A 24347-nucleotide genomic window follows, 5' to 3' on the forward strand; every position below is an offset into this window, starting at 1 on the left:
CATGAAGACTTTAGTGTGATGTGCTGACTTGATGGAGATGGGTGGAAGAACTGTGTGAACTAATTTCATCTTGGGCTTCAGCTCATGCAAGATGGGTGGGAGATGGATTAAGGTTGATGTTAGGGTTCGCATCTTGGTGCAACCTTGTTTGTCTCTTTTCTTAACATTGGAAATGGGCTGGACCTCCCTGGTACCTGATTTTTCTTCAGGCAGCTTGACCCCACTCTTTATCCCTGCCTCCCTTAAAAATCCATGTTCCGCAATCTCTCTTTCAGGTACAGCTTTCTAGTGGCTGCTTCCCTCTCTGCAGACTTCTCGTAGTCGCTCTAAATGCTTTCATTAAGACCTTTGATTGTTTATGTTATTTTTTCAATGGTGACATTCAAAGTGTAACAGTAGGGGAGGGGCAGATGTGCTATGACAAGATATTTCTTTATGTGGTTATCTGCTCCAGACAGCTGAGCCCGTCCATTAAGTACTGGAACACAGTCAGTCTGTCTAAGTTACCTGACTGTTCTGCTCAGGTTTCAGGACTAACCCTTCATGTTTTTGTATGAATGAATGAATTAAGTTTTATTATCGTGTCATGCGTGCAATATGCCTAGCCTGCATGGACTTACAAGACATGAGATTCAGCCAGGACCAGAGCACAGCAAAACAAATCCAAAAAGCCTTCTTTTCCAGGCCTTTAAGACAACGTTGGTAAACTTAATTTTTGTTCATCAGGACATCAGAATATTTCAGGTTTTGTTGCATGATTTCAAGGAGCATTAATTCTCTTAAATAATCATAATTTATGCAGTACAAAAGAAAATGAGTCACTTTCCACTTCACCCAAATCCCACAGCTCCCCCAATCTGGTTTCCTCCGGAATATGATTGAATCGACCAACCTCAAGAAGAGGAAGAATCCCAGCTATTAAGATAATTGACTTTTAGATTTAAACGAGCATAACATAAACGTACGTAACTGGCTTTGACAAAATGTATGTCAATAGTCTGTCATGTCTTGAAACCATTTTGAAATATTATAATACATATCTTCACAGGTAGAAAATACATTTCAGTCAAAAGTGATTTTCAGATATCTTTATATCAGGATATCCTTTTTCACTAGTTAGAATAATGATTAGAGATATCTACAATAGAATTTAACATGTGATAAATGTTTAAAAACGGACTGTGACTAGACCCTTTTCAGATATCAACAATTACATTTCAGATATGTCAACAAATCATTTCGGATACGTTGCCAATTAGCATATTCTTTTGGATACATACCTCATTGAAGATATCTACAATGACATTTTGACAAATGGAAATTCTTTTTTTGAAATCTAAAATTAAGTTTTATTGTAGATATCTCAAATATAATTGTTACTAGTACAAATTAAATTTTCACTAGTTATAACTGTATTTCAGATATTTTTCCAAGCCAGCGTATCAATAATTTAGTTTTTACTTGTCAGAGGTAAATTTTAGATATGTAGAGCTAATTGTCCCCCATTGTGGATGGGGTGCAGGGCTGCTTTCAATTCCAACTTGTGGCCCTTTTCTGCATGTTGTCCCTCTTCTCGCTCTCCCCCCTTTCCTGTCTATCTTCACCTGTCCTATCAAAATAAAGGCATAAAAAAATATATAAAAATATCTTTACAATTACATTGTGAATATGTTGACTTAACCCTTGTATGGTATTTGGGTCAAATTGACCGGTTTAAAATGTTTACAAGAAGAAAAATTATATAAGTATAATTTTTTTCTACCTGAAACTCAATGGCCTTAGCTTATTTTCTGTGATAAACATGTGCAAACAATTGAGCACACATGCTACTATACCCCACACATTTATATCCTTCATATGGTCTTCGGGTCAGTTTGACCCACATACACAGAGAGACACAAACACACGCAGACATGCACACACACACACACACACACACACACACACACACACACACGCACGCACACACACAGCTAATGTTACATTATTATAATCTAAGCAAGGAGAAGCTGTATGCTCTCACTGTCATGTGTCCACCTGCAGACCCCTTTTTTTTACATTTTCTCGCACTATATGTCTTGCACCTGCACATCTATGTATATGTATATATATGCATATATACACATATATATATATAATATAATATATATAATATATTATATGCTATATTTCTATATAATATATATACAAATAATATATATAAATTATATTATATTATATTATATTATATATATTATATATAATAGTACTCTGATTCTAAAAGTGAATTTGAAGATGGCCTTCACTGGGAATATGCACCACAAGAAGCACCACACACTGGAAGAGCCCCACATACATATTTGTCTAAGAATGGACAGATTGAATGGTCTTCATTAATTTTTTCCAAGATAAGCATGATTTATGACACCGTCTTGAGTATAGTGGATTTTTATCATCAATTATAACCTTTGACAAAAAAACAAACTCTCAATGTTAATTGTGTTCTAGTAGAGACTGATTGCAATCATTAAACATATATTTTATCTCAACTGATTGAAATCGAGACAAAGACAATATATGTTAATGGTTTATGAATCAAAACTTTTATTTCAGATAAAATATGTTCCGGGTCAATTTGACATGAGGGATACCAGAGGGTCCAAAAATTGAAGACAATACAAGGGTTAAAATTATAACATGTATAATAAGATATAATAATAAGATATCTACAATGAACACTAGGATGAAATTAATTGTTGATATCAAGAATTAACATTTTGACTGGTGAGAAATGAATTGTTAAAATGTTATATTTTTAAAAGGGAGTTTGGTTTAGGGACCGTTTAGTAAAATTCTGACTGATAATATGTAGAATTTTTTATGTTTTGTCACACTACTCCAACGGTAACTATTAATGTTTGATTATGTTGTCTGCTGGTAGTTATTAGTTTGACAAATGCTTTAATAATGTGTACTGATTACTGACGCTGGCTGATCTGGCCTAATTATAAGCTTATTTTACTTATGGTTGCCCTTTGTACCTGTTTTTAAACTACTTTCCAAATTAAACCTGATGTGCTTGTTATTAATGGTGTTCTTAATGACTCCTGTGAAACATAGTTTGTAGAGCAGACAGACTGGTTATGAAAGATCTTGTAGCGTGTGACCCCCTGTTGCTGATCAGTCACGTGGTGTGCAAACCACAACAACTTCAAGACTGAAAGTTGCGTAGTGTGAACTGTACAGAGATCTCAAAGTCTTGTAGTGCGTCCAAGGCTTTAGTTGGGAAGGATATGTGCATGCATTTGTATGCTTGTCCATCCCCCACTAATAAACCCAAAAGGCTCTGCAATTGCAATCTCAGAGCAAGCTTTTCAAATCTCAGAGATTGTCAATGGAAGCGTGTTTCCCAGTGAGCACAGAATTGACCCAAAAATCAAAGCTACCCTTACTGGAAAATAACCTGGGTTTTTTGTTTTTTTTTGACTGTTGAAAATCTCAGAGGCCAACCCATTCATTTTTATTGTGTAGTGAGTTCTGGACAGTCACATAATAAGATCCTTTCATCCATTTTCTAGCTGCTTATCCAGATCAGGTTAATGGAAAGGGGCAGGGCAGCCCAGATAACCTTTCTCGAGCAACTTGCTCATATTCATCCTTGGAGATTTCCAGGTGCCCCCAGACCAGCTGGCAGTTGCTCATATCTGTGGTGTGTGTGTGTGTGTGTGTGTGTGTGTGTGTGTGTGTGTGTGTGTGTGTGTGTGTGTGTGTGTGTGTGTGTGTGTGTGTGTGTGTGTGTGTTCCAAGTTTTCTTATTAAACTGAAAATAGTCACGTGTACACATTACATATAGTTGTATGGTGTAAATAGTCAGTTATCAGGTATTTCTAGGATGCCATGTGGAACCACAATGTTTCTACTGACAAGCCAAACACTGACAAAATATAGGCCGTTTGGCGAGTTGTTTTTTAGCTTTCTTACCTGGCGACCCCCAGGTTTGAAACCAGTGTTATAAAACATGTAACAGTACAACGTAAAGTGGCTACATTGCTGGAATTAACTTGCTAATATTCCATTACCCCTTACTCTTTAGTGAGCAGTACCATCCCTGATAAAACAGATGAAAATTGTGTTACTGTATCCTGCTGAGGCTTCAAGTAGAGTCGTATAAGTGTGATTGGGAGAAAAGTAGGGTCGCCTACTCAATACACAACAACTGGCTAAGCCATTAGTCAGGATGACTGACTGGATAGCAGCAGTGGAATGATCCTTTTTGCCTTAACCCTCTGCCATTTTACAGTCTATTAATACCACAGAGAGAAGTGACATTAGCTTGTCTTCTTAACGGCCTTTTAATGAATTGTTTATGCCTGGTTTAATGATGTATATTGTGGCCCTGTAATGTGCCCTAATGACGGAGAACGAGGCGGCCTCGGCTGAAGTATTAATTTGGACTGCCTCCCCAATGATTATTTCTCAGCCAACAACACCACTGCTGCTCTGCGTGCGAGTACGGATACAAACGTGATTCATGGAGGCTTTCCGCTCGGCGCTACAGCTTGATTTCTCGCTGTCACGCTCCTCTATGAGGCTGATATATCCAGGGGGGATCCACAGCAATTAGTTCAGCATTTTATTTGTCTTTCAAGAGCTTACAGACGTAACTTGATGAATCTGCAAGGGGGATATATGGATGGAAATATTGTTCCTGAATAATAAATCCAGCATTAAAATGTAAACATGGGAAGGGTTAGGAGGCTGGCACAAGGTTGCCCCATTCCTCCTCTCTTTTTCTTTCCTTCCCCCCTTCTATCTACAAACCACATGAGTGACACCAGAACACACCTTGACAAATATGGCAGCACCCCAGTAGTGCAGTAATAGTCTTCTGTTCAGTGAGACACATGTCTGCGGAGTGCTGCTGTGGTCTGCCTCCTCTGAGTCTTCCTCAGGCTGGGACTCGACAGGCCTCAGACCTGCCTGAGGGAGGCCTCGCCGTGATACCCATCATTATGTGGCTTGGTGTTCCTTCTCTAGTTTCTCAGCTTAGACTCTAATAATGAAGACATCCCTGTCAGTCCTCGCACTGCTGTGTCTAGAGCTTATTATTTTTGTTTTGTTTTTAAGGATGTTGAGAATGTCAGCGCTCAGTTTCTTAAATCCATCTAAATACCTTAATCCGTTGGTAGCTTTTTGAAGCAGGAGAATTGCAATGTTTCTTTTAGCCAAGTCTAAATCCACCAGGATAACTGTTTTTATTTGTACACTTTGTCGTGTACAAATACAAATCTGTGTGATAGCCTGGTGTAGTTAAGTCACACCATAGTCGAGACCGTTGGTAACCCTGATCTGATGCTGGTGGTGTGGCTTTAGTGCCAGTGTTTCTCAAAATTGAGACTGGGTGTGTCATAAAGAATGTTGTTTCCAGTTACAGTGAGTCTTTGCTTGTCCTTTTGCCTAAAGGTCTTTTCTGAGGTCTGGAATAAATATTGATAAATATTCCAGACATGTCTTCTAGACTAGAGGTCCCCAAACATTTTGGCTTGTGATCACTTAAACAACAGGCAACGTCTACCTGTGATACAGGTTATGGCCTCGGTGTGGACGTGAGTTATGGGGAGCTCAATCAAAGCGTTCATTTTTCCTTCTCAGATTGTTTCATTTGAAATTTTTTAAGGGCCTGAAAAGGTGAAAGTGTCCTGTATTTCACAAGATATGTTTTTATTTTTATTCCTTTAATTGTCTTGTGACCCATAGCTTTATCGTGGGGCCCTTGAGGGGTCTCGACCCCCAGGTTGGCAACCACCAGAATAGAACAACCCTTTTCTTGTTTTGTTCCATTAAGCAATGCCACATATTTCACAACAACCATAGCCATACCATAAACCATTTTAAAGGCACTTTAGAGACAAGTCTGTCCAGGCAATTTCAGTCATTCAGATGGACGTTAATGATAACATTATTTCCTTGGAATAGAGAAAAGGATGTGTAAGTTTGAGATTCAACATGTTCAAGCTGAACTGTAAATACATAAAGCTAGAAAGTTAAAAGTGTCCCCTAGTTTAATTACATCTTTAAAATGATATATGAAATCCCTGAAACTAGTAAAAAAACAAGAAAGTAATCTCTGACTTTGCACTTTATTATTGTAATAATGCTTATGTAACAGAACTTCATATTACTTTAGTTGGATTTATTTTATTTGCTATAGTTAAGTATTTTTCAGAGATGAAGGCCATGAAATGCAGTTGAAAGCTCCAAAAAAGCAATTAAATTGAAATATTTTTGTCACATGTGAGAAATAAATAGTCGATTGATATTTAAGTAGATAAGCATCCTCTTGGTCAGTTCTGGTGAGTAAAACTGCCTTTTGTGTTAAATATATTTAAATTTGAGGCACCTTACCAGGATAACTTAAAATTTTTTACCATCTAATTGTCTGTGTTTTTAACATCTAATTGTCTGTGTTACATGTGAACTTCAATGACTGTTGTCCGTCTAAATGTTCCTGTTCTCTCAGCAGCCTTAAACACAAACCATTTAGAGGCTCGTGGGCCTTCTCGAAGAGGATCTGGCAGAGAAGCTGTATGAGATGGCCTCGCTGAGAGATGAGCATGTTTCACAAACAGGCCGAGCAATTATAGCCTGAATAATTACGCGCTGAAGGGGAGACACGATTCGCCCCACTGATCAGCAAAGTTCATGTGAAGTTATAATTAAACAATAACTCGTTTACAAATGAACGCACACACGCATTTGTGTACTTAAGTGTGCAAAGTGTAATTAGCTGCGATGCATCTGAGTGAGACTGAAGAACAACAATGTCAAATGGTGGAATTATGTTCAGCTCGTGAGCTTGTATCACTGTTATCTGTGTGCTGGGGGAGGGGAGGAGGGGGAGGAAGGGGTGGGGGGGCAAAGAGAGGAAGACAGATTGAATGAGTGATTGATACAGAAGGCTGATTCATCTTCACACGAGTCAGGGATGGACATGATGTTTGACAGGGAAACTTTATACAAAGACATTGATTGAGATCTCTGGGGGGCGGGGGCAGGGGGGGGGTAAATAAAGTTGGTCACAAAAACATTCATTTTCAAAATTAATTAGACCCCAGGAAATCATATTGAAACATTATGTTGTTACACACAATGTTAAATGACTTCATGTGATCTGAGTGAGATTGTGTATTAATGTTGTTCCGTCAGACAGACAGAGATATAGCTGCCTCTTCTCATTTGTCACTTTTCCAACAAGTTAGTGAATCTGCTAAATACAAATAAAGATTGTTTTCAGTGTGCCGACTCAGCACTGCTCATTTAGTATACCGTATGTCCCACTTCATTACCTATTGCTGGAGGCACAGGCCACCTCTGTCTCTGTCGATCTACAGCATTCAAATAAAACAGGTTGACATTTTAATGCAGGCGATAGAGAGCAGAGAGGCAAAGAGTGCCCTGATCACCTGATAAAAATGTGTGTAGAAGACACTTGAAACAGTTTGAGCTGATAGCCTGCATGATGATGCCAGCTTGCCTGAACAGGCTTTACAGGCTGAGGTGTCCTTTCACATTCAGCATTTGATTTTCACAGGAGCACTTTGCAACAGTAAGTATGAACCTTTAAGACAGAGATGTGGAGTTAAAAGGTCTGTAAAACCAGTGCGTGGGTTGATTATCTTGCCGGGAGTCTAACTACAGTTACATTGTTAGTGCAGAGTCTCAGGCTGCAACTAACAGTTATTTTTGTAACTGATTAATTTGACGATTATCTTTTCTATTAAAATGTCAGGTGTTACCAATAACATTTATGAGGGCTCTGTTTCATGTGTGTCCTAGCAAGCCACAACTGTGAGATAGTGAGCGAGCATTCATAATACCAGGATAGTTATTCAATTTAAAATAATGTCAAACTGACTCTGCATTTTTGCTTGATAGGTGACTAAAGCCAATAAAAATATTAATCCTGTTTTTATGGGCGCATCTTAGGGACAAAATTACCTAGTTCACTCAACCCGTTGATGGTCTTTACATTTTGACTTCCGATGCCTTGTTGAAACATTTGTTCTACTGATTGTAACCTGATTGAATCATCTCTAGCACTCAGTAAAAAACCTCCCCAGGATGCAATTTTCAGGAGTTTTCAGGTGGCTTCCTTCCAGGAAAATAGTGGCAGAGAAATCTCTCTTGGCACGTGTCCTGTTAATTGTGGAGTTTTCATTGGCAAATATTTTTCTTAAATTTAGTTAAATTTTAGGATTTAATGAACGGAATGATATGAATGAATACCCCCAGACATTTTATAAGAACATGTTCTACAAAAACTGAATATTGCCATGGAATACACAGTTTTCTAAGCATGAACTGTTGAGATAAATCTAAATAAATCTAATAAAGTTACTCCATTGTGCATTTATTGAAATTATTATATCAGCGGGTTTTTCTGACATTTCCAAAAGTCAAGTTTAAGCACAATAACAGTCGCAGCAGAGCTACTCATACCCAAAGTACAAGAGGAGAGTCCATGACCAAAAAGCTGACAGAGGAGCAGGTCTGATGTAGTTCTACAAAGACCAAACTGCATATTGACCACTTCAGATTTTATTTATATGACCGTTAGTTCCTTTTTTATTTTATTTACTTATCTTTAATTAAACGTTTCACATATTTTGTTTGTAAAATATTTCATTTCTTGAGTTTCACACTTCACACTGCTCTCGTCCACAAAAAGAAATATGTCTTACTACAAAGTGTCTTATATATTTGAGAACCATGTCTCCAGATTGTTCAAAGAGGACGTTTAATGTAAATGAAGGAACTAAGAAATACATATATAAATCTCTTTTGTTTGTTTTTTCACCATTGGGTGGGACCATTTAAGCGCTATAAACAATTAATCAGTTATCAACATTTTTGACACCTTTCTGTCTGTGTATAAACAGATTAATTGATTACAATAATAAATACGAATTATTTTTCCTGTACTTCCACATAGAAGGACTGACAGTGATGTGTGTCTGCTGTAAAAGGTATGAGCTGGTGTGACTGAGCTCCACAAACACCTGCTGTCTACCGACCTTATTGTGTGTTTATTTGATGGTAATTTCCCATTCTATTACTTTGATACAGATTAATTTCCTTGTAAAGGCCCCGGCTGTCTTTCTCACATTTATTATAGGCTACTATCACTAAATATTTCCACATCTCCACCTGATTATTAAGCAATTACTACTTTATTTATTTTTGACCCTCACAGATGATGAAAATGACATAACAGCTCGGACTCACCCTCGGGTCATTGCTGGTGTCGCTAGATGGCGCTAGAGCACCGACTATCTTCCCTCTGTGTCTCCACAGCTCAGCGCCACAACAGTTTGAGCGTGTGTGTGTGTTTTTTTTTTTTTCTTCCCTGGGAGCCTAATGGGAAATTTCAAGTCACCTAAATAAAAAGGAAGGTGTAATTAACGCGACGCGCTATTAATTGCATCTGCTAGAGAGCGGATGAAGGGCACGGGGGCGCACTTTTATGATTACTGGGCTCCACAAAAGTCTACTTCAGAGCTCAGAGAGAGAGAGAGAGAGAGAGAGAGAGAGAGAGAGAGGGCTTTATTTCCGGGGTGTCATTTCGTGCCAGGCATCCAAATGGCAGGTCAAACGGCGAGTGGTGATGATGCAGAGAGGGACCTCTTTTATTTCCCCGCACTGACAACAAAACAGCGTGTGAAAACGATCCTCATACACAGTCATCAGCAACACCTACTGAATTTCACAGGGATAATATCGACTGTGCTTTTTTATCCCATATAGCAGTAAATGAACCATACTGCAGTTGATTCAAAATACAATCAAGTCCAATAAGGTCACTTAAACCGCACTTTTGAATAAGATGGCTACAGATCCCAGTTCTGGGTATTATGGGAATATTACGGTACATTTTTCACAAGAGGACGACATGACTTTTATGTCATTTATCTGTCTATTAATAAATAAATAAATAAATAAATAAATAACATCTGTAACCGCAGACATGTTTGGATAGTCACACTTAAAGTCACTAGGGAGCTGATTCACTGCAACACCAAAGCTGCTCTGTTTGTTCTCTTAATTCAGTAGAAATAAAATGATAAGAAATTAAAAATTAAAAAAAAAATAAAAAACGCCCTACTTTTAATTGTTTATGATCTGGTGAATTAGTTAACGCCATCAGCAACCGATCAGCCATCGATTCCCAATCGATCCCCCTCGTTTGCCTAGTAATGCTAAGCGTGAAAATGTGACTTTCAGTTCATGCATACAGGCTCATCCTTCCACATTCTCCACACTCTGCACTGCTGCAGACATCAGAGCAGGGACTGGCAGCTTGTCGGGTGGAATGGGGAAGAATCCGATTGTAATTAATATTATTATGACACCCGCAGAGGGCAACACATTTTCATTTTTTTGTAGTTAAGCAGGAAGTGGCAGGGAAATGGCAGCTTTGTATTTTGACTGTCAGCTCCAAAATAAAATGATTTTTTTTTTTAGAGAGATTCTCATACAAATATCACACCACAACTTCCTATGGGAATATTACAGAGAAATGACACACCATAGGGAAGAGGAAAATACCATCAGGGTCACCACTGTCAGTCTCACTGTCACCGTAAGTCCCTATAGAAATATTAGAGTGCATTTTTCTCTTTTTTTATCAACTGATCCAGGATATTCTGTTTCGAGTTTGAGTCTCTTAGGGACAAAATTCCATTTTATGGCCTATGTTTTGTTTAAACTTATTTAAATCTCAGAAGCTGTGATGCGTTTAATGACCGGGTTGTTTTGTTAACCTTCAGTTTAAAGGGTTCAGCCTCTTTAGCACAAGTGACGCAAGATTTATAACCAAAGGGTCAAAACAATGCCAGTTTCTCTCTCCTTACGTCAAAGAAATATCAAATAAATTGGGTCTTTTTGCCTTGGACAAAGCTAAATAGCATCTTAGTCCCAGAGCAGAGAAATGATGGTGTATAAAAACAACTTTGTGGATTTTAGGGGTTATAATACATTTTAAAATGCTAAACAATCTCTGTTTGGAACCTCGTGTGAAACCACATCTCAATGGTTCATTTTTTTGCTCACAATACACAGTGAAACCTCCAGCTCCAAATAAAATAACGGCGAAACCAAAATATCACCATGTTGGACCCATTTCAGTCCTCCCAAGTACCACTACTGGTCCTCGGACCCCACTTTGGGAACCCCTAATTTAACCCTAGATGGAAGCTGTGGTTTTCCCAGCCAAAGCCAGTGCATTTAAAAAGCAGCCTGGGGCAGAAACAACACATCATCGGCTCACAATCTTCCATTCATCAACCCTGATTTTCTCTCAACCATTCATTCCACCCAAAACGAATGGACTCAAAGCGAGAAGCATATTTTTGTTTAACACCACAGATGTCAGGCAGATAGTGAGCTCAGTGCGAGCAGCACATTGGAGCGCTGCATTCAAACAAAATACATTTAGCCTCGACGTTGGAAAAAAGCTGTTTAATATCAACCCCATTATTTAAAAATGTGCAAGTCCGTTGTTCATGTGTCAAGTGATGAAACACCTACAGGCATTTATCACCTCTGCTTTTATCTACCCCAAGTTCATCCAGTGAATATGACATAGCCTATATCCCCACCGCCCCCACCCCAAACCCCCCTCAAAGAAAACAAACCACTGGTTTAACAAGCAATGAAACAAAACAACAAGAGAACAGCGTCGGATTGCTACAGGTCTACATCCCACAACTTGAATTTCCAGTGAATTATGAGTTGGATCGATTCATTTAAAGCTACTGAGGAAAGATTTCAATGCCATGATCGTTTCTGCTTGTTGTTTTCTGCAGGAGAAACACAAAATCAGGAGGGGAGGGGGGGGGCTCTTTCCACGTGAGAGGAAAAAATAAAGTCCCTGGATATCTGTTTTTTTTTTTTTTGTTCTTTTTTTTGCATAAAACGAAAAGCAAGCTACTGTACGGAGAAAAGATGTATATACATTTAGCTGTGACGGTCCAGGCTGTGGCAATCCCGCTGAAAAATTAAAAATATGTCTCTCTTCTTCCCTACAAAACAAAAGCCTCCTCGGTGTCATTTCATATAGTATATCTCGCACTTTGTGTCATCTATAAAAGCCATTGTATAATAAATTACAATCTCATTAACAATGCTAGAAAATAAAATAAAATGTCTACGAGCAATTTCCCCCCCTTGTAATAAAGCAACATAGACAAAGATGAACAAAATGGCTGAAATGAAATGCATGGCAACGACCTCACAAACAAATTAAAATAACAAATTGTGAATAATAATAATAATAATAATAATAATAATAATAATAATAATAATAATAAACAATTTTGATCATATGCTGCATTTTTTGGAATGTCATTAAAATGTGTTTTGGGAATAAATTGAAAGGCCTTATTATTATTATTCTTTTCAAACACCACTCATGATGGTTATCTCCGTTTTTATCTCTAGCTCTGATTCATTGTGGACAATTCTTCTTACAGTGTTATCGATTAATCTGAATTCAGTCCTTAAAGCACTATATTTTGATTGGAAACACAATCTAATGTAATTTCGGAGCGGACACCAAATAGCAAAACAGAACTCCTCAGACAATTTATACAAATTAAATTGATTTCACATTAATAAAAATAATCTTTAGACTGAAAATAAAACGCGCCACAAAAAAAAATAAAAAATAAAAATCAAACCGTAAACGAGCATTATTTCGGCAACAAAATGAACGTTAAATAGCACACAAATACAAGGCAGTAGGTAGGTTATGAGTGAGACTGGATTTTAAAAACTCAACCTGTTTGTTCTTGAAAACAACAATCCAAAAAGTGCCCCAGTGAAGAAAGAAACAGAAAATAAGGGATGAAGCCATGACTTTTAAAGTTATACAATATTTACAAAAGTGGATCCAAATGTTCTGTGAGAGTTGGTGACATATATTTTTGTAGATATCTATATATCTATAGCCCATCCTGTTGTGGAAAAGTGCCAGATAATCCAATCAATCGCCACAGAGCCCTTCCTGCAGCTGGGAGACTCTCTGAGGAGGGAGAAATATTATTTAACGTTTGTTTTGTGAAAAATATCATGGACGTTTTGTGTTTACTGCTGTTCGACTTATGATAGAGGTCATACACTTTTTTATTTACCACATCACGGCACTCAGGCCAATTATTGAAGAGTTTAGCCTGTGAGCTGCACAAATGTACTACTACTAATAATAATAATATTAAAATCTGTGTTCATAACTAAATCCTGACCTCGGTTCTCACAGAATAAATAAGAGCTGAATGGCCTGCACTTTCCCAGCAGTGTTTTGAATGCAAAGCGGCTCTGTGCTGCCTGGCTGACAGATGGGACTCAGGCGATGCTCACCCTCAGCTGGACTCCACTGGACTGGGGGCTGCAGCCTTTACTGGCCTCCAGTTTACTCCATTAACGCAGCTCCTTTGACCCCCCCAAACCCCCTCCCTCCCCCTGCACCAGCCACCCACCCATCACTGCTGGACGCACAATTTAGAGCTACAAAACTAAACGCCTTTCTCTGCATTTGTTTTCCCTTTTACGCACAGGAGAAAAAAATGTGTTTTGCGATATAAAAGTGGCGAATGGAAACCATTCAGCTATGCTTTTCGTCTAAAACCAGGTACCCCTCCTCCCCTCCCTCTTTTTTTTCGTCAAGTATAATTTCAATACACAATAGGGGCTACACCTTGAAACTGCGTCGACTGGAGTCACAGTGCTGGGCATGTATCCTCGGAGAACACAACACAGGCTTATGTTCCTTTAGCTCTGGGAGAGGAAGAAAATGTCCTGTCCTCCCCTCACTCATTTTTCCATTTCTCAGATATTCACTGCAGATATTGTGAGGACTCACTGCAATCTATTATACATAAAACACCCACTATAGCGTCTCATAGTCCAGTGATTTATATATAACCTTGGGGATAAATAAAAAGGATAAACATGTCCTGGAGGAGCGGTCCAGCAGAGTTCATTGGACCGGGGTCTGGACCCCGTGGTGCGGCGGCGTGTCCCCGTACACATCCTCGCTCCCCGGCAGAGCTCCGGGAGGGGTCATGCGTTTCTCCTTCTGTCTCCTGTTACAAAACCAAACCCTCACCACTTCTTTCTCCAGGTGCAGACTGTCCGCCAGGCTGATTATTTCCGACGCTGCCGGTTTAGGGCACTTCAAAAAATGGCTCTCCAAAGCTCCCTTTACGCTTACCTCGATTGAAGTCCGTTTTTTCCTTTTCCTCCCCTGCGCCGCGATTTTGTCCAGGCTGGTCGGGCTGCCCGAGGTGGAGTCTGCCTCCTCCAACCACTTGTTCAACAGAGGCTTCAGCTTGCACATGTTTTTGAAGCTGAGCTGCAGGGCCTCAAACCTGCATATGGTGGTTTGGGAAAACACATTTCCGTACAGGGTCCCCAGGGCGAGTCCCACGTCCGCCTGCGTGAAGCCCAGCTTGATCCTCCGCTGTTTGAACTGCTTGGCGAACTGCTCCAGGTCGTCCGAGGTCGGCGTATCCTCGTCCGAGTGGTCGTGGTGGCTCTGCGGCCGGTGCTGGTGCTGATGCTGGGACGGAGGGTGGCCGTGGTCGCTGAGGTGCGGGCTGTGGTGGTCGTCATGACTGTCTCTTAGGTTGTGGTGGTGCATCCCCTGCCCGCTGCCCGGGATCAGCCCGTTGACGCTGAAGCCCGGCTGGGAGTAAATAAGGCTTTGGCCGTTCGTCGTCGCCATGCTCGGTATGTGCGCCGCGGTGGTGGTTCTCCACGCACGGCCGTCGTGGTGGTTCCCGTGCGTCTGGTGCACCAGGTGGGGTGGCCGCGACTGGTGCTGCAGGTTGCTGCTGGAGTTGTGCATCTCGTCCCGGGCGCCCTGCACCGCGGGTTTGATGTCCTGCTCCGCGCCGAGCGGGCTGGAGGACCACGGGGCTGCCTCTCCGTGGGACAGCGCCGTGATCCATTGGTGTGCGTGGCTGAGCGTGTGGCTGTTGCTCTGCAGCGAGTAGTCGCTCTGCAACAGGCTCTGTGCGTCCCGGTACGCCGTGGCTTGCTGCATGCTGCCGGGCTCCGAGTGCACGATGGATGCGCTGGAGGTGAGGATGTTGTAGTGGTTAGACGCTGCGGTCGCCATGACTCTCGGAGCCGGACTGGTCGCTCTTATTAAAGGAACCTCGCATTTGACAGATCCTCTCCTGCCCACAGGCGGCTCCCAGGCGCTCTGCCAAGTGGACGCCGAGGCGCACCTGGACTCCGCCCCGCCCCCGCCGCTCATTGGACGCCAAAAGATGATGGACGTGGTTACCAAGGGCAACGGCGCGGCGATTGGCTGTGGGGAAGTCTCAACAAACACTACTCTCTTTGTTGGAGAGGTGCGAGTTGAGGCTCCCGTGGAAGCGGAGAGCCGGAGTGCAGCATGGGGAGACGGAGCACCGGGATCAGCAGTGCAACTGTAAGATACAGTTGATTTACTTTGATAATCAAGACTGTAGGTAGTCTAGATCCAGGGGACCAGGGTTTCCTCTCTAGGGAAGATTAATACAAAAGCTCTGTTGTGTAGGATGTACAGCTGTTTATTGAGCTAGATTTTACATTTTGTTAATTGACAGTAATTCTGCGCACATTGTTGATATTAAATGTTATGGAAACGTGTGTGTAGCTAATTAGATTAGGCGATGTAAACTTTGTCATCTCAGCAAAGATTGTTAGACTTAAAATCAGGTGCATTTCTTTATAATGTGCATTTATAGACAAGGCCTATTTGAAAGAATGTGAACGTTTTAATGCTGCAGTGTTGCAACATTTCTGCTAAGACGCTGTAGATGTGTGCATATTAATATGTCTGTTATTGTGCAGCGTTGTGTGTGTGTGTGTGTATGAAGGAATAAGTATGTGGCATTTTTCTTTACATAGTCTATCAATCAGCCGTTAGTTTTAAGTTAAGTTAAAATATAACACTGACATTTTAATCTCATGAAACAAACAAAACGTTTTATTTTGAAATTTATTTTTTATTTAAAGCAGTTTTCAAACAACAGGCGGATTAAACATACTGTCACATAAAGTTCACTGTGTTTTTGAGATGTGGCATGGTGCCGTGTGGGAGAAATAAATCTATAATATAACTAGCTCCCTTTTCTAAATCGAGATATCTGGAAAAAGAAGCTCAGACACGTTTCAATCAAATCCATTTTATTAAAATAAAAACTTCAATAAAAAGTGAATAAATTGGATTAAATTGTGAGTGAAATGGACATTTGCTGACCTGTAGTCTCCTCCTATCTGTCCTAACAGCAGCTAGGTAAAGCTTTAACAGCAGTTTAAATTGAGATATTTGTCATTTAAATATACTTTGGCTGCATCCCTGTAAAGTCCATTATGTTTCTGCATATTAAAGCCATCCCAGGCAGAATCCTGATATTTTACTAACATTTATCAGTGTGTAAAAGTGTAGGTTAGTACATGTTTCTCAGTGAAGTCTTGTAAATGTAGACATCTTTCATATGTCCTAATTGTCTTGAAAACTTTTAACAGCCCATAAAGTAAACAAATCCACTTTTGTGTCCAACCAGGCTGTAAAGTGAATTAACAAGGCTGCCTCTGGAGGAGTGGCTACACACAGAAAAAGGAGGCACCCTGGATTGAAGTTAAGCTTCTATATGCAGCTTAAATTACTTTTTTAAACATTGAAATATACCATTTATATGGTTTCTCTTTAATAAATGTAGTTTGGAGAATCTCATGTGCCCCTAAATGGTTGTTTACAGCCTTGTAAAGGATCTATGTGGGGTCATAAGAGCGTGGTGCAACAGTATTGAAAGACTTTGAGGATTCTTTACATCACCAGAAGAGATTTAGAAATTATTTTCAGCTCTTATATACAACTCTTTTAGAGGTAATAGTGTGTGAAAAGCTTCTCTGGCTGCTCATCATTCAGTAAAGTGAGGACAGACACAAGTGAAGAGGAGGATTAAGTCCAGACTCAGGCCTCCAGTCCAGGGCAGGGAGGGTAGGTTTCCAACCCGTCCCAGCTGTCGTCCCCCCGATGTCAGCTTCAGGGACCAGGACTTTGTCCAGAGAGGGGACATTCCTGGCCGACCGCTGCTGGTTGCCATAGGGAGAGGTAAATGAAACAACAGCAGTCGCGTCGCTGCTGCTCCCCCCCACCCCCTTCTCTCTCCCCTGTTCCTGGACTATCTAAAGGCCTCTATTTAGAGAGGCTCTCTGCTGCAGGGACAAAGCCTTCGCAGGGATAAAGGAGGGAGGAGTAAAGAGCACAGGGCCCTGAGAGAGAGAAAGGGCTGGAAAAACTGAAAAAGATGAGAGAGATTATGTCTGTCCTCAAAGCTGCTCCGCACACTGCAGTGACATAAAGCAAACTGTGGGAGAAAAAACACAAAAATTTGGCTTGGCACAAGTACGTTTCAAGTTGCTAACTTCTGAAGCAGTCCCTTCATTTGGGATATTAGAAGACATTAATAATTCCTACTGTATATATGCAATTAAAGAGCGCTTTTGGTTGGTCTATGGCACCAATAACCCAATCCACCAGAAATAAAGTAATACATACTGGCCACAAATTAAACCTATAAATCAATGGAGGCAGTTCTTCAATATCCACAATTTATAACTTCTAAACTATGCAAATGACTCAAAGTGTAATTAAACATTTTATTTAATAACTTGAACGTAACAGTAAAATTAAAAGGCAGTAAAAAAGCAATTATCAATGAAATATTTTCACAAAAAATATTCAAAGTGCGCAGTAAAAAAAAAAAACAGAAACGTCTACATGCGGAATACGCATGCACACAAATCATTCTTAGCAATGGTAATTTATTCAAAAAGTTCACACAAGGACACATGTCATGTGTTTAGACCGAGGTGTGTGAACAATACAGGGGCGTGTAACAAAGGCAAAGTGCTAATTACAAAATGTTCTCTAATCCCCGCTTTAGATTTCATAACACTGGTTTAAGTTGTTCTTAAACTTTTCTTTGTATTGATGCTGCTTTAGAGGTGGAAACAGATTCTTAATCTCTCATCTCACTAACAAAGATGAATAAAACATACAATGTAATCACCTTAAAATGCATCTAGGGATTTAAAATTGTATATTAAAAACAAAGTTTGTTATTTTTATCCTTTAAAGGCACAATGTGCAACCAAATTGTAGCAAAATATTAAGGTGTGTTTTTTTTGGAAGGATGAACAAGACAACAGTAATTATAAATCTTTATTGTTTTCTGACATCATTGATCTGTTTACATTAATGATACCTGTAAACAGTGACATAAACCAGGCTAATGATGATCAGCTGAGAAGCACAAAATGCTCATATTCCATGTATAACTCAAGCTCTTCAATTAAGTATTACTGATTGGGCCTTTAATGGATCTCATTTCATAGGCTAATAATCCTTTATGGATGTGAATCCAGCTGCACTGATAGCACATGAAGCCGCCAGGATTTAAGTCATACGGGGAAAAGTTTCCAGGCACGGCTCAGTAATTCATTCTGGTAATATTGAACATTATTGTGGCGTAACATTGAAATCGGCCAAATCAAAAGAACATTGTGGTAATTAGGCTGTAATTCAAGGAATTACCACATCGCCACACAGGCTTAAATAGTCGTGTTGGGAGAAACGCAAAGCACATTATTTTAATGGTGTAATATGCAAACTATGGCTCGTTTCAATTACATGGCTTAACAATGCATAAATGATGCGAGCCTTGTTATTTGGACTGCAGGGTCCTCAGTTATTCAATCACTCAGAGGGGCCAGTGTTAGGGGCCATGCTGCCTCCTCTTATACAGTAAAAACACAGTGCTGAGCACCGAGTGCCGCTGCCAAACTACATTTAAGGGAATAAAAATGAACAGCAGAGAATGTAAGCGTTAAATTAACAGTAGGATAATTATATGACCCGTGTGCTGTAAAGATTCAATTTCTAACGCTCTAATTAGGCGACTGTCTCCCCATACATCAGCTCACATCCCTCTGCCAATTTCTCACCAGAAAGCGTCCTGCGAGCGGAAATAATTAGATTTTATTAAGACACGGCTCGTGTAATAAAGAAAATCAGAGGAGGGGCTGGTTAAATATGATATGTTTTTTAAAATCATTGATTGTTCCACACACACAGTCCACCGAGTTCCATTTAAAGAGTCCAACCTGGAGGTAGAGAGGCTGGGATCTGTCTGACTACATTAACCCATTTAATGAACTGTCCACCGTCTACTGTAGGAGCAATGCACAGTAACTCAACCCTTCTGACAGAAATATAGTCCCAGTGTAATAACTTTTAGAAGGATACTATACAAAAATCACTGCAAAATGGGTGTATGTAAGGCTGCAACTAACAATTATTTTCATGATCTTATGAGTGAAAATTGCTCCCCAGAACCCACAATGGCATATTTAAAGCCCCCTCTAGTCAGAAATTAATTTTGCTCATTGTTACTTGACTTGGATGTTTGGAGCTTCACTGTGCAGAATGATGTATGTGCATTGTTTCAGCTTCATCTGCTAAAGGGGAAAAGTTTCTCTGAGCTCACTTTAAATCTCAGTTTAACACCTGGATGTGACGTCACAACCGGTCTGAAAGCCAATCACGGCCCAGTATGCGGTGTGTGATGTGGCTTTTCACTGAAGCTTGAGACATCTTGCGTCTAGTACTTTAACTTCTGAAATAAAACATATTTGCATATTCATCTATTCTGTATTATTTCAATCAGGGGGAAGGAGCAGATGTGATGTTAAGAATTTTCAACGAGGTAATTCAATATGGGACCCAAATTATTATTTTATTAAGCACAGTATACCTATGTCTTAAAACATGTCTGGGGGGGCATTTAAATTGGACAAAACCTAGACCTGTTCAGATTATTGTCAAAGGAGTTAAAGAAATCAATTATTAAAATTGCAGATTCATTTTTATCTGTTTATCGAGTAATTATTTCATTTCTTACTGTAGATAGGCATATTACCCTATTAAATACTGTTATGATGATAGCTGGACTATTATACTACTATAGTGTAATCCTATTAGGTACAATAAGATGTCTAATAATAGTATTTAGTGCCACAAAGACACAAAAAAGTCACTGCTGGAGCATTTTTGGTTTCTTGCAGCCTAATATTGAGAGAATAATCATGAATAAATGAAAATTTCTTTGCTTTGCTTCCACCACCTTGCACAGCTTTGACTTGTGTGGCTCATACCAGACCAGACACAAAGACAAAAATAGTGAGAACTGAACCAGTCTCTTTGAATTAGTAAGATTGTATCTTCCAAATAAAAGATATCCCGAGTTATAACAATGTAACTTGCATTGTTACACCGAAATACAAAACATTCAATACTTTTTAATCAAGGGCAGATCAATTGTTGCAAAAGTAATAACAGAGATGTCACGTTGTTGAGGTTTTATTTCAGATTAGCTGTTCAGATATCAATAATTCTCACCAAGGCTTGTTTCAAGTCTTACATAACGAGAGCCGACCCACGCCTTTCATCCGTACTGTAATTGTTGTGTGCATCAAAGAGAGAGGGAGATTGACAGGCTGTATGGGAGGATTAATACAGTGGGTGAGTGACTACATACTGGGGGACGGAGGGAGGGGGGGTGAGGCAAGAGAGGGAGAGGAGAGAGAGTAAGATATGGGGCGAGAAGGAGGAGAATGAGAGAAGAAGTAGGAGAGGACAAAAAGTGGGGAGAGAGTTAACGAGAGGGAGAGCATTAATTGTGTGCATTGTGCCGGGGCTCTTTTGCTGAGTGTGGCTGTCGAGGTGCGGGCGCTAACCCCTCCAGCAGCCTGCCGTGATCTGAGCCAGCTCTCAGACTGCTGTATTCCAATGCAATTAGGCCACTCAAAGGCCTGCTTAAAGCTGCACCCCCACACACACACACACACACACACACACACACACACACTCAGATAGCAACAGCCCCTGTGGGTCCCCTCCATTGTAGCGAGGAGGTGTATTCTGTCCCTCTTTGAGGCCCTGGATGAAGAGACCACCCTGGGGAGCAGAAAAAAGGGAGGATTACCTCTCTTTCTGTCCCTTTCCCTCTGTCTTTCTCTCTGTCTGTCTCTTTATCTCGCTCTTCTCTTTCTGGTTTAGGAGTTCACCTCTAAATCAGCTCAGGCAGGCACAGAGCTGAGCTTTGGTTCGCTCCTCCAAAGAGACACAACTTGGGAGTTTTTTTTTTTTTTGCAGGAGGAAACAGAGGAAGGAGAGCAACGAGGCATTTCTGTGATGGATGTCATTGTGGGACTGCTTTAGCAATACCACTTTCCTCTTCCTCTTTCATTATTCATACAGTCATATATTTCAACAAGTGGCGTGGGGCGTGTAGCTCCCTAGCTTGTCCCCGTTGGCACTGGCGCCGCTAGCCTCAGTCTGTCAGTCCCCTCTGTGTGCTGTATTAAGAGAACGCTCTTCATGATAGCAGAGTTCTCTTGGCTGGGTTTCAGCCTGTCTCATTCCCCAGAAAGCATTTAAAGCAGATTACCAACCTAACGCTACACCTCCCCAATAAGAGAAGAGAGGGAGAGAAAGAGGGAGAGAGAGAGAGAGAGAGAGAGAGAGAAAACCTGGCACATTAACACCTGCAATACTACTCAATGGCATCAACAGATTAACGAGGTAATCCACACAATGAGGTCTTTGATTCGTGTGGTTTGGCAGGCAATAACGCCAGGCATAATGCACACTGTTATTTCAGACCGTCCCAGCACGAGAAAACCTGGCAGAAGCTGTTCCCCTTTTTTTGTCTCTCCATCAGATGAGCTTTTGAAGATTTTTAACTCGTGCATCTGGTGCGTTTGCCCGTTTCCTTGTCAGAGAAATAACCTGCTGGCTGCTCCTGTGGCACATATGAAGGGAGAAGGGGAGGAATCACAGGCTTTCTGAAGGCTGTTTAAACAGCGGGGCTGAGGCGCTCTCCCTCGTCTCCCCCCATTTTTCTGCATAAGGACGTGCGTATACGATGTGTGTGTGTGTGTGTGTGTGTGTGTGTGTGTGATAGATCTCGTGGTCCCATCGCTCATGTGCGGCTCGATTAGCCCCACGTGCCTCGTTCGTCAGACGTGGAGGCAGAGCAGATGGCAGGAGACGCACCGTGTTACCATGCTGCGGCACTATGTAACGCTGCTCTAATTGAAACATCAATACAGCCCTGTCAATACACTACTGCTACTTTACAAAACACCACTACCTTCAGACCTGCACTTGACTGGGACAGAGCTGCTATCACTCTGACATCTTTGTTTCATATTGGGATGCACCGGTTTAAAAGTTTACGGCTGATTCAAAATGGCAACAAAGTAACTTCTTCCAACACTTTCTGTAACGGTTTCTGGTGTTTTTAATATCCTAATTTCAATTAAACACTTGAGTTGATCTCTGTTTGTATACAGTGTTGTGCTGGTGGAGGAAGCATGCAGAAATAAGAGAGAGAATTTCCTCTGTAGCATCTCCGCTGTGGCACATTTTTAATGAATTGATAAAAAGTTGAGGGAGTTCACATGGCTGTGATCAGTAATTCGACGTTATCGGAAATTCAGTGGAGAACAGAGAGAAATTAGGCGGCTAGAAATTAATTTGCTATTTGTCCAACTCAATGAGGAGTGACGCAGCCCCTTTAATGAATGGGTAATCCATTTCTTATTGCACTGAGCTGAGTTCACCCTTCAATGAAGTGGAAAAAGACAAACATATCTTTCACTAACCTTTGCAACTTCCGAAAGCAAACAAGGAGGGGAGATGAGTGCAGAGACCCGCTTCTGAAACTATTTGTTTTTGGGGAAGGATTTATATGTTTGTGTGTGTTTCTGTGGCTTGGAGAGTGATTGAGTTTTAAAGCCGAGCTAGGAATCCACAATAAATAATCTGTGCCAACACTGAGGCCACACAGTCAAAGTGCTGGACATGGAATTGATTCACGATCAATTGACTTACTGCACTGTGAAAAATAACAGTCTTTATTTAACCATGCTTCATATTTGTTTCCTCAGTTCCCCTTCCCTTCCCCTGCCTTTCTGCTCACAGTTTCCCCTCCTCCTGGAGCTGAAGAGTCTGACTGTCGCACCTCCTTCACATCCATGACGGCACCCTGGAGAGTCTGTGATGGTAAGGAGCCGCTCTCTCTGTCCACATTATCCCTGATGGTCTCAGGAAGCTTCTTCACAGCAGAAGGTCTTGCCCCCGTGGAAGACTTCTGTGCAACATCTGTCTGATGTAACTGTTGGATATAGCATTAATTTGACATGAGAAGACTTAATCTACAGGAATTTCATGCAGAGGCAGACAGTAAAAGCAACTATGGCTGCAACTAATGGCTACTTTCAACATCCGCTAATGAAAAATGCCTGTCACCATTTCATAAAGACAAACAGGATTTCTGTGAAGATGTCAAATTCATGTTTTATCCAACCAACAATCCAAAACTTTAAGATCTTAAGTTATCTATTACACATGACAAAGAAAGACAGCAGATCCAGAGAGGCTGAAAATAGGGAAAAACATCAGGATGAAAGGATCAACTAGTCAATTAATTGATTAATTGTGTCAGACGTAAAATGAGCCACATGTCCAGTAAGAAAAAACTGGAATTTTGGCTGCCAAATGGGCTAAATGCCATGTGCCTAGCATGAAATGAAAACCCACAAAATCAGTCTCTCATCTCTTCCGAATTGTAACCTTTAACTGTTTCATCATGCAAATAATTCATTAAACAGTCACTGAATTCCTGAAAATACAAAGAGACAGTTAAGAAACAGTCAGGGAGTGCATTTCTATCCACCTGTTTGTATGCACGTTTTCAATTTGTGCTTTAAAAAACCTGAGTGAAAACGTAGTAAATTTTAAAAAGAGGAAAAATATTGCAAAACATTTCTTATGCTCGGCTGAGATGGAAAAGTTCAATAAAAACAAAATGCGCCCAAGTGCAATCGAAACGTAGCTAACATGTCACTCATACGTCTGCTTCACCGGAGAGACAAAAAAATAGCAGCAGAAGAAAACATTAGATCTGTGTGGAGCGATGAGGAGCCTGTAACCTTCCATAAAGTAATAAATGAAACAAACCGAAATGTCATATTTCCATCATGCTTCGTACTGTCGGAGGTTTGACTGGCACTCCTTGAATTATGTCATTTCATTGCGTCTTCTTCTGCAGTGGTTTAATGGCACCCAACTGGAGAATTAACGCAACCAATGGTTTATCTCAATGAAGCCTAACTCCTAATCTTTGCAGCAGTAGTTGATGCGAACGCACATTAATTCACATTTTCTGGATGGACACTTGACTACA

General features: G+C 40.5%; 2 protein-coding genes across 4 annotated transcripts in view; both read right to left on the reverse strand.

Moving 5' to 3' along the window:
* Positions 1 to 13509: 13509 nt before the first annotated feature.
* pou3f2b (POU class 3 homeobox 2b) lies at positions 13510 to 15469 on the reverse strand. The gene has a single exon (XM_051406891.1). The coding sequence runs from the start codon at positions 15296 to 15298 to the stop codon at positions 14015 to 14017; it is 1284 nt and encodes a 427-aa protein (XP_051262851.1). The 5' UTR covers positions 15299 to 15469; the 3' UTR covers positions 13510 to 14014.
* Positions 15470 to 17680: 2211 nt separating this feature from the next.
* LOC127367215 (proprotein convertase subtilisin/kexin type 4-like) overlaps positions 17681 to 24347 on the reverse strand; it is a 172915-nt gene continuing 166248 nt past the window's right edge. For all 3 annotated transcript variants that reach the window (XM_051406889.1, XM_051406890.1, XM_051406888.1), the window contains exon 20: positions 17681 to 23276. In XM_051406889.1, coding sequence (XP_051262849.1) covers positions 23046 to 23276 — 231 coding nt within the window. In that variant the 3' untranslated portion in view covers positions 17681 to 23045. The remainder of the gene's footprint in view (positions 23277 to 24347) is intronic.

Source organism: Dicentrarchus labrax, unplaced genomic scaffold (genome assembly GCF_905237075.1).
Source record: "Dicentrarchus labrax unplaced genomic scaffold, dlabrax2021, whole genome shotgun sequence".
Taxonomy (NCBI): domain Eukaryota; kingdom Metazoa; phylum Chordata; class Actinopteri; family Moronidae; genus Dicentrarchus; species Dicentrarchus labrax.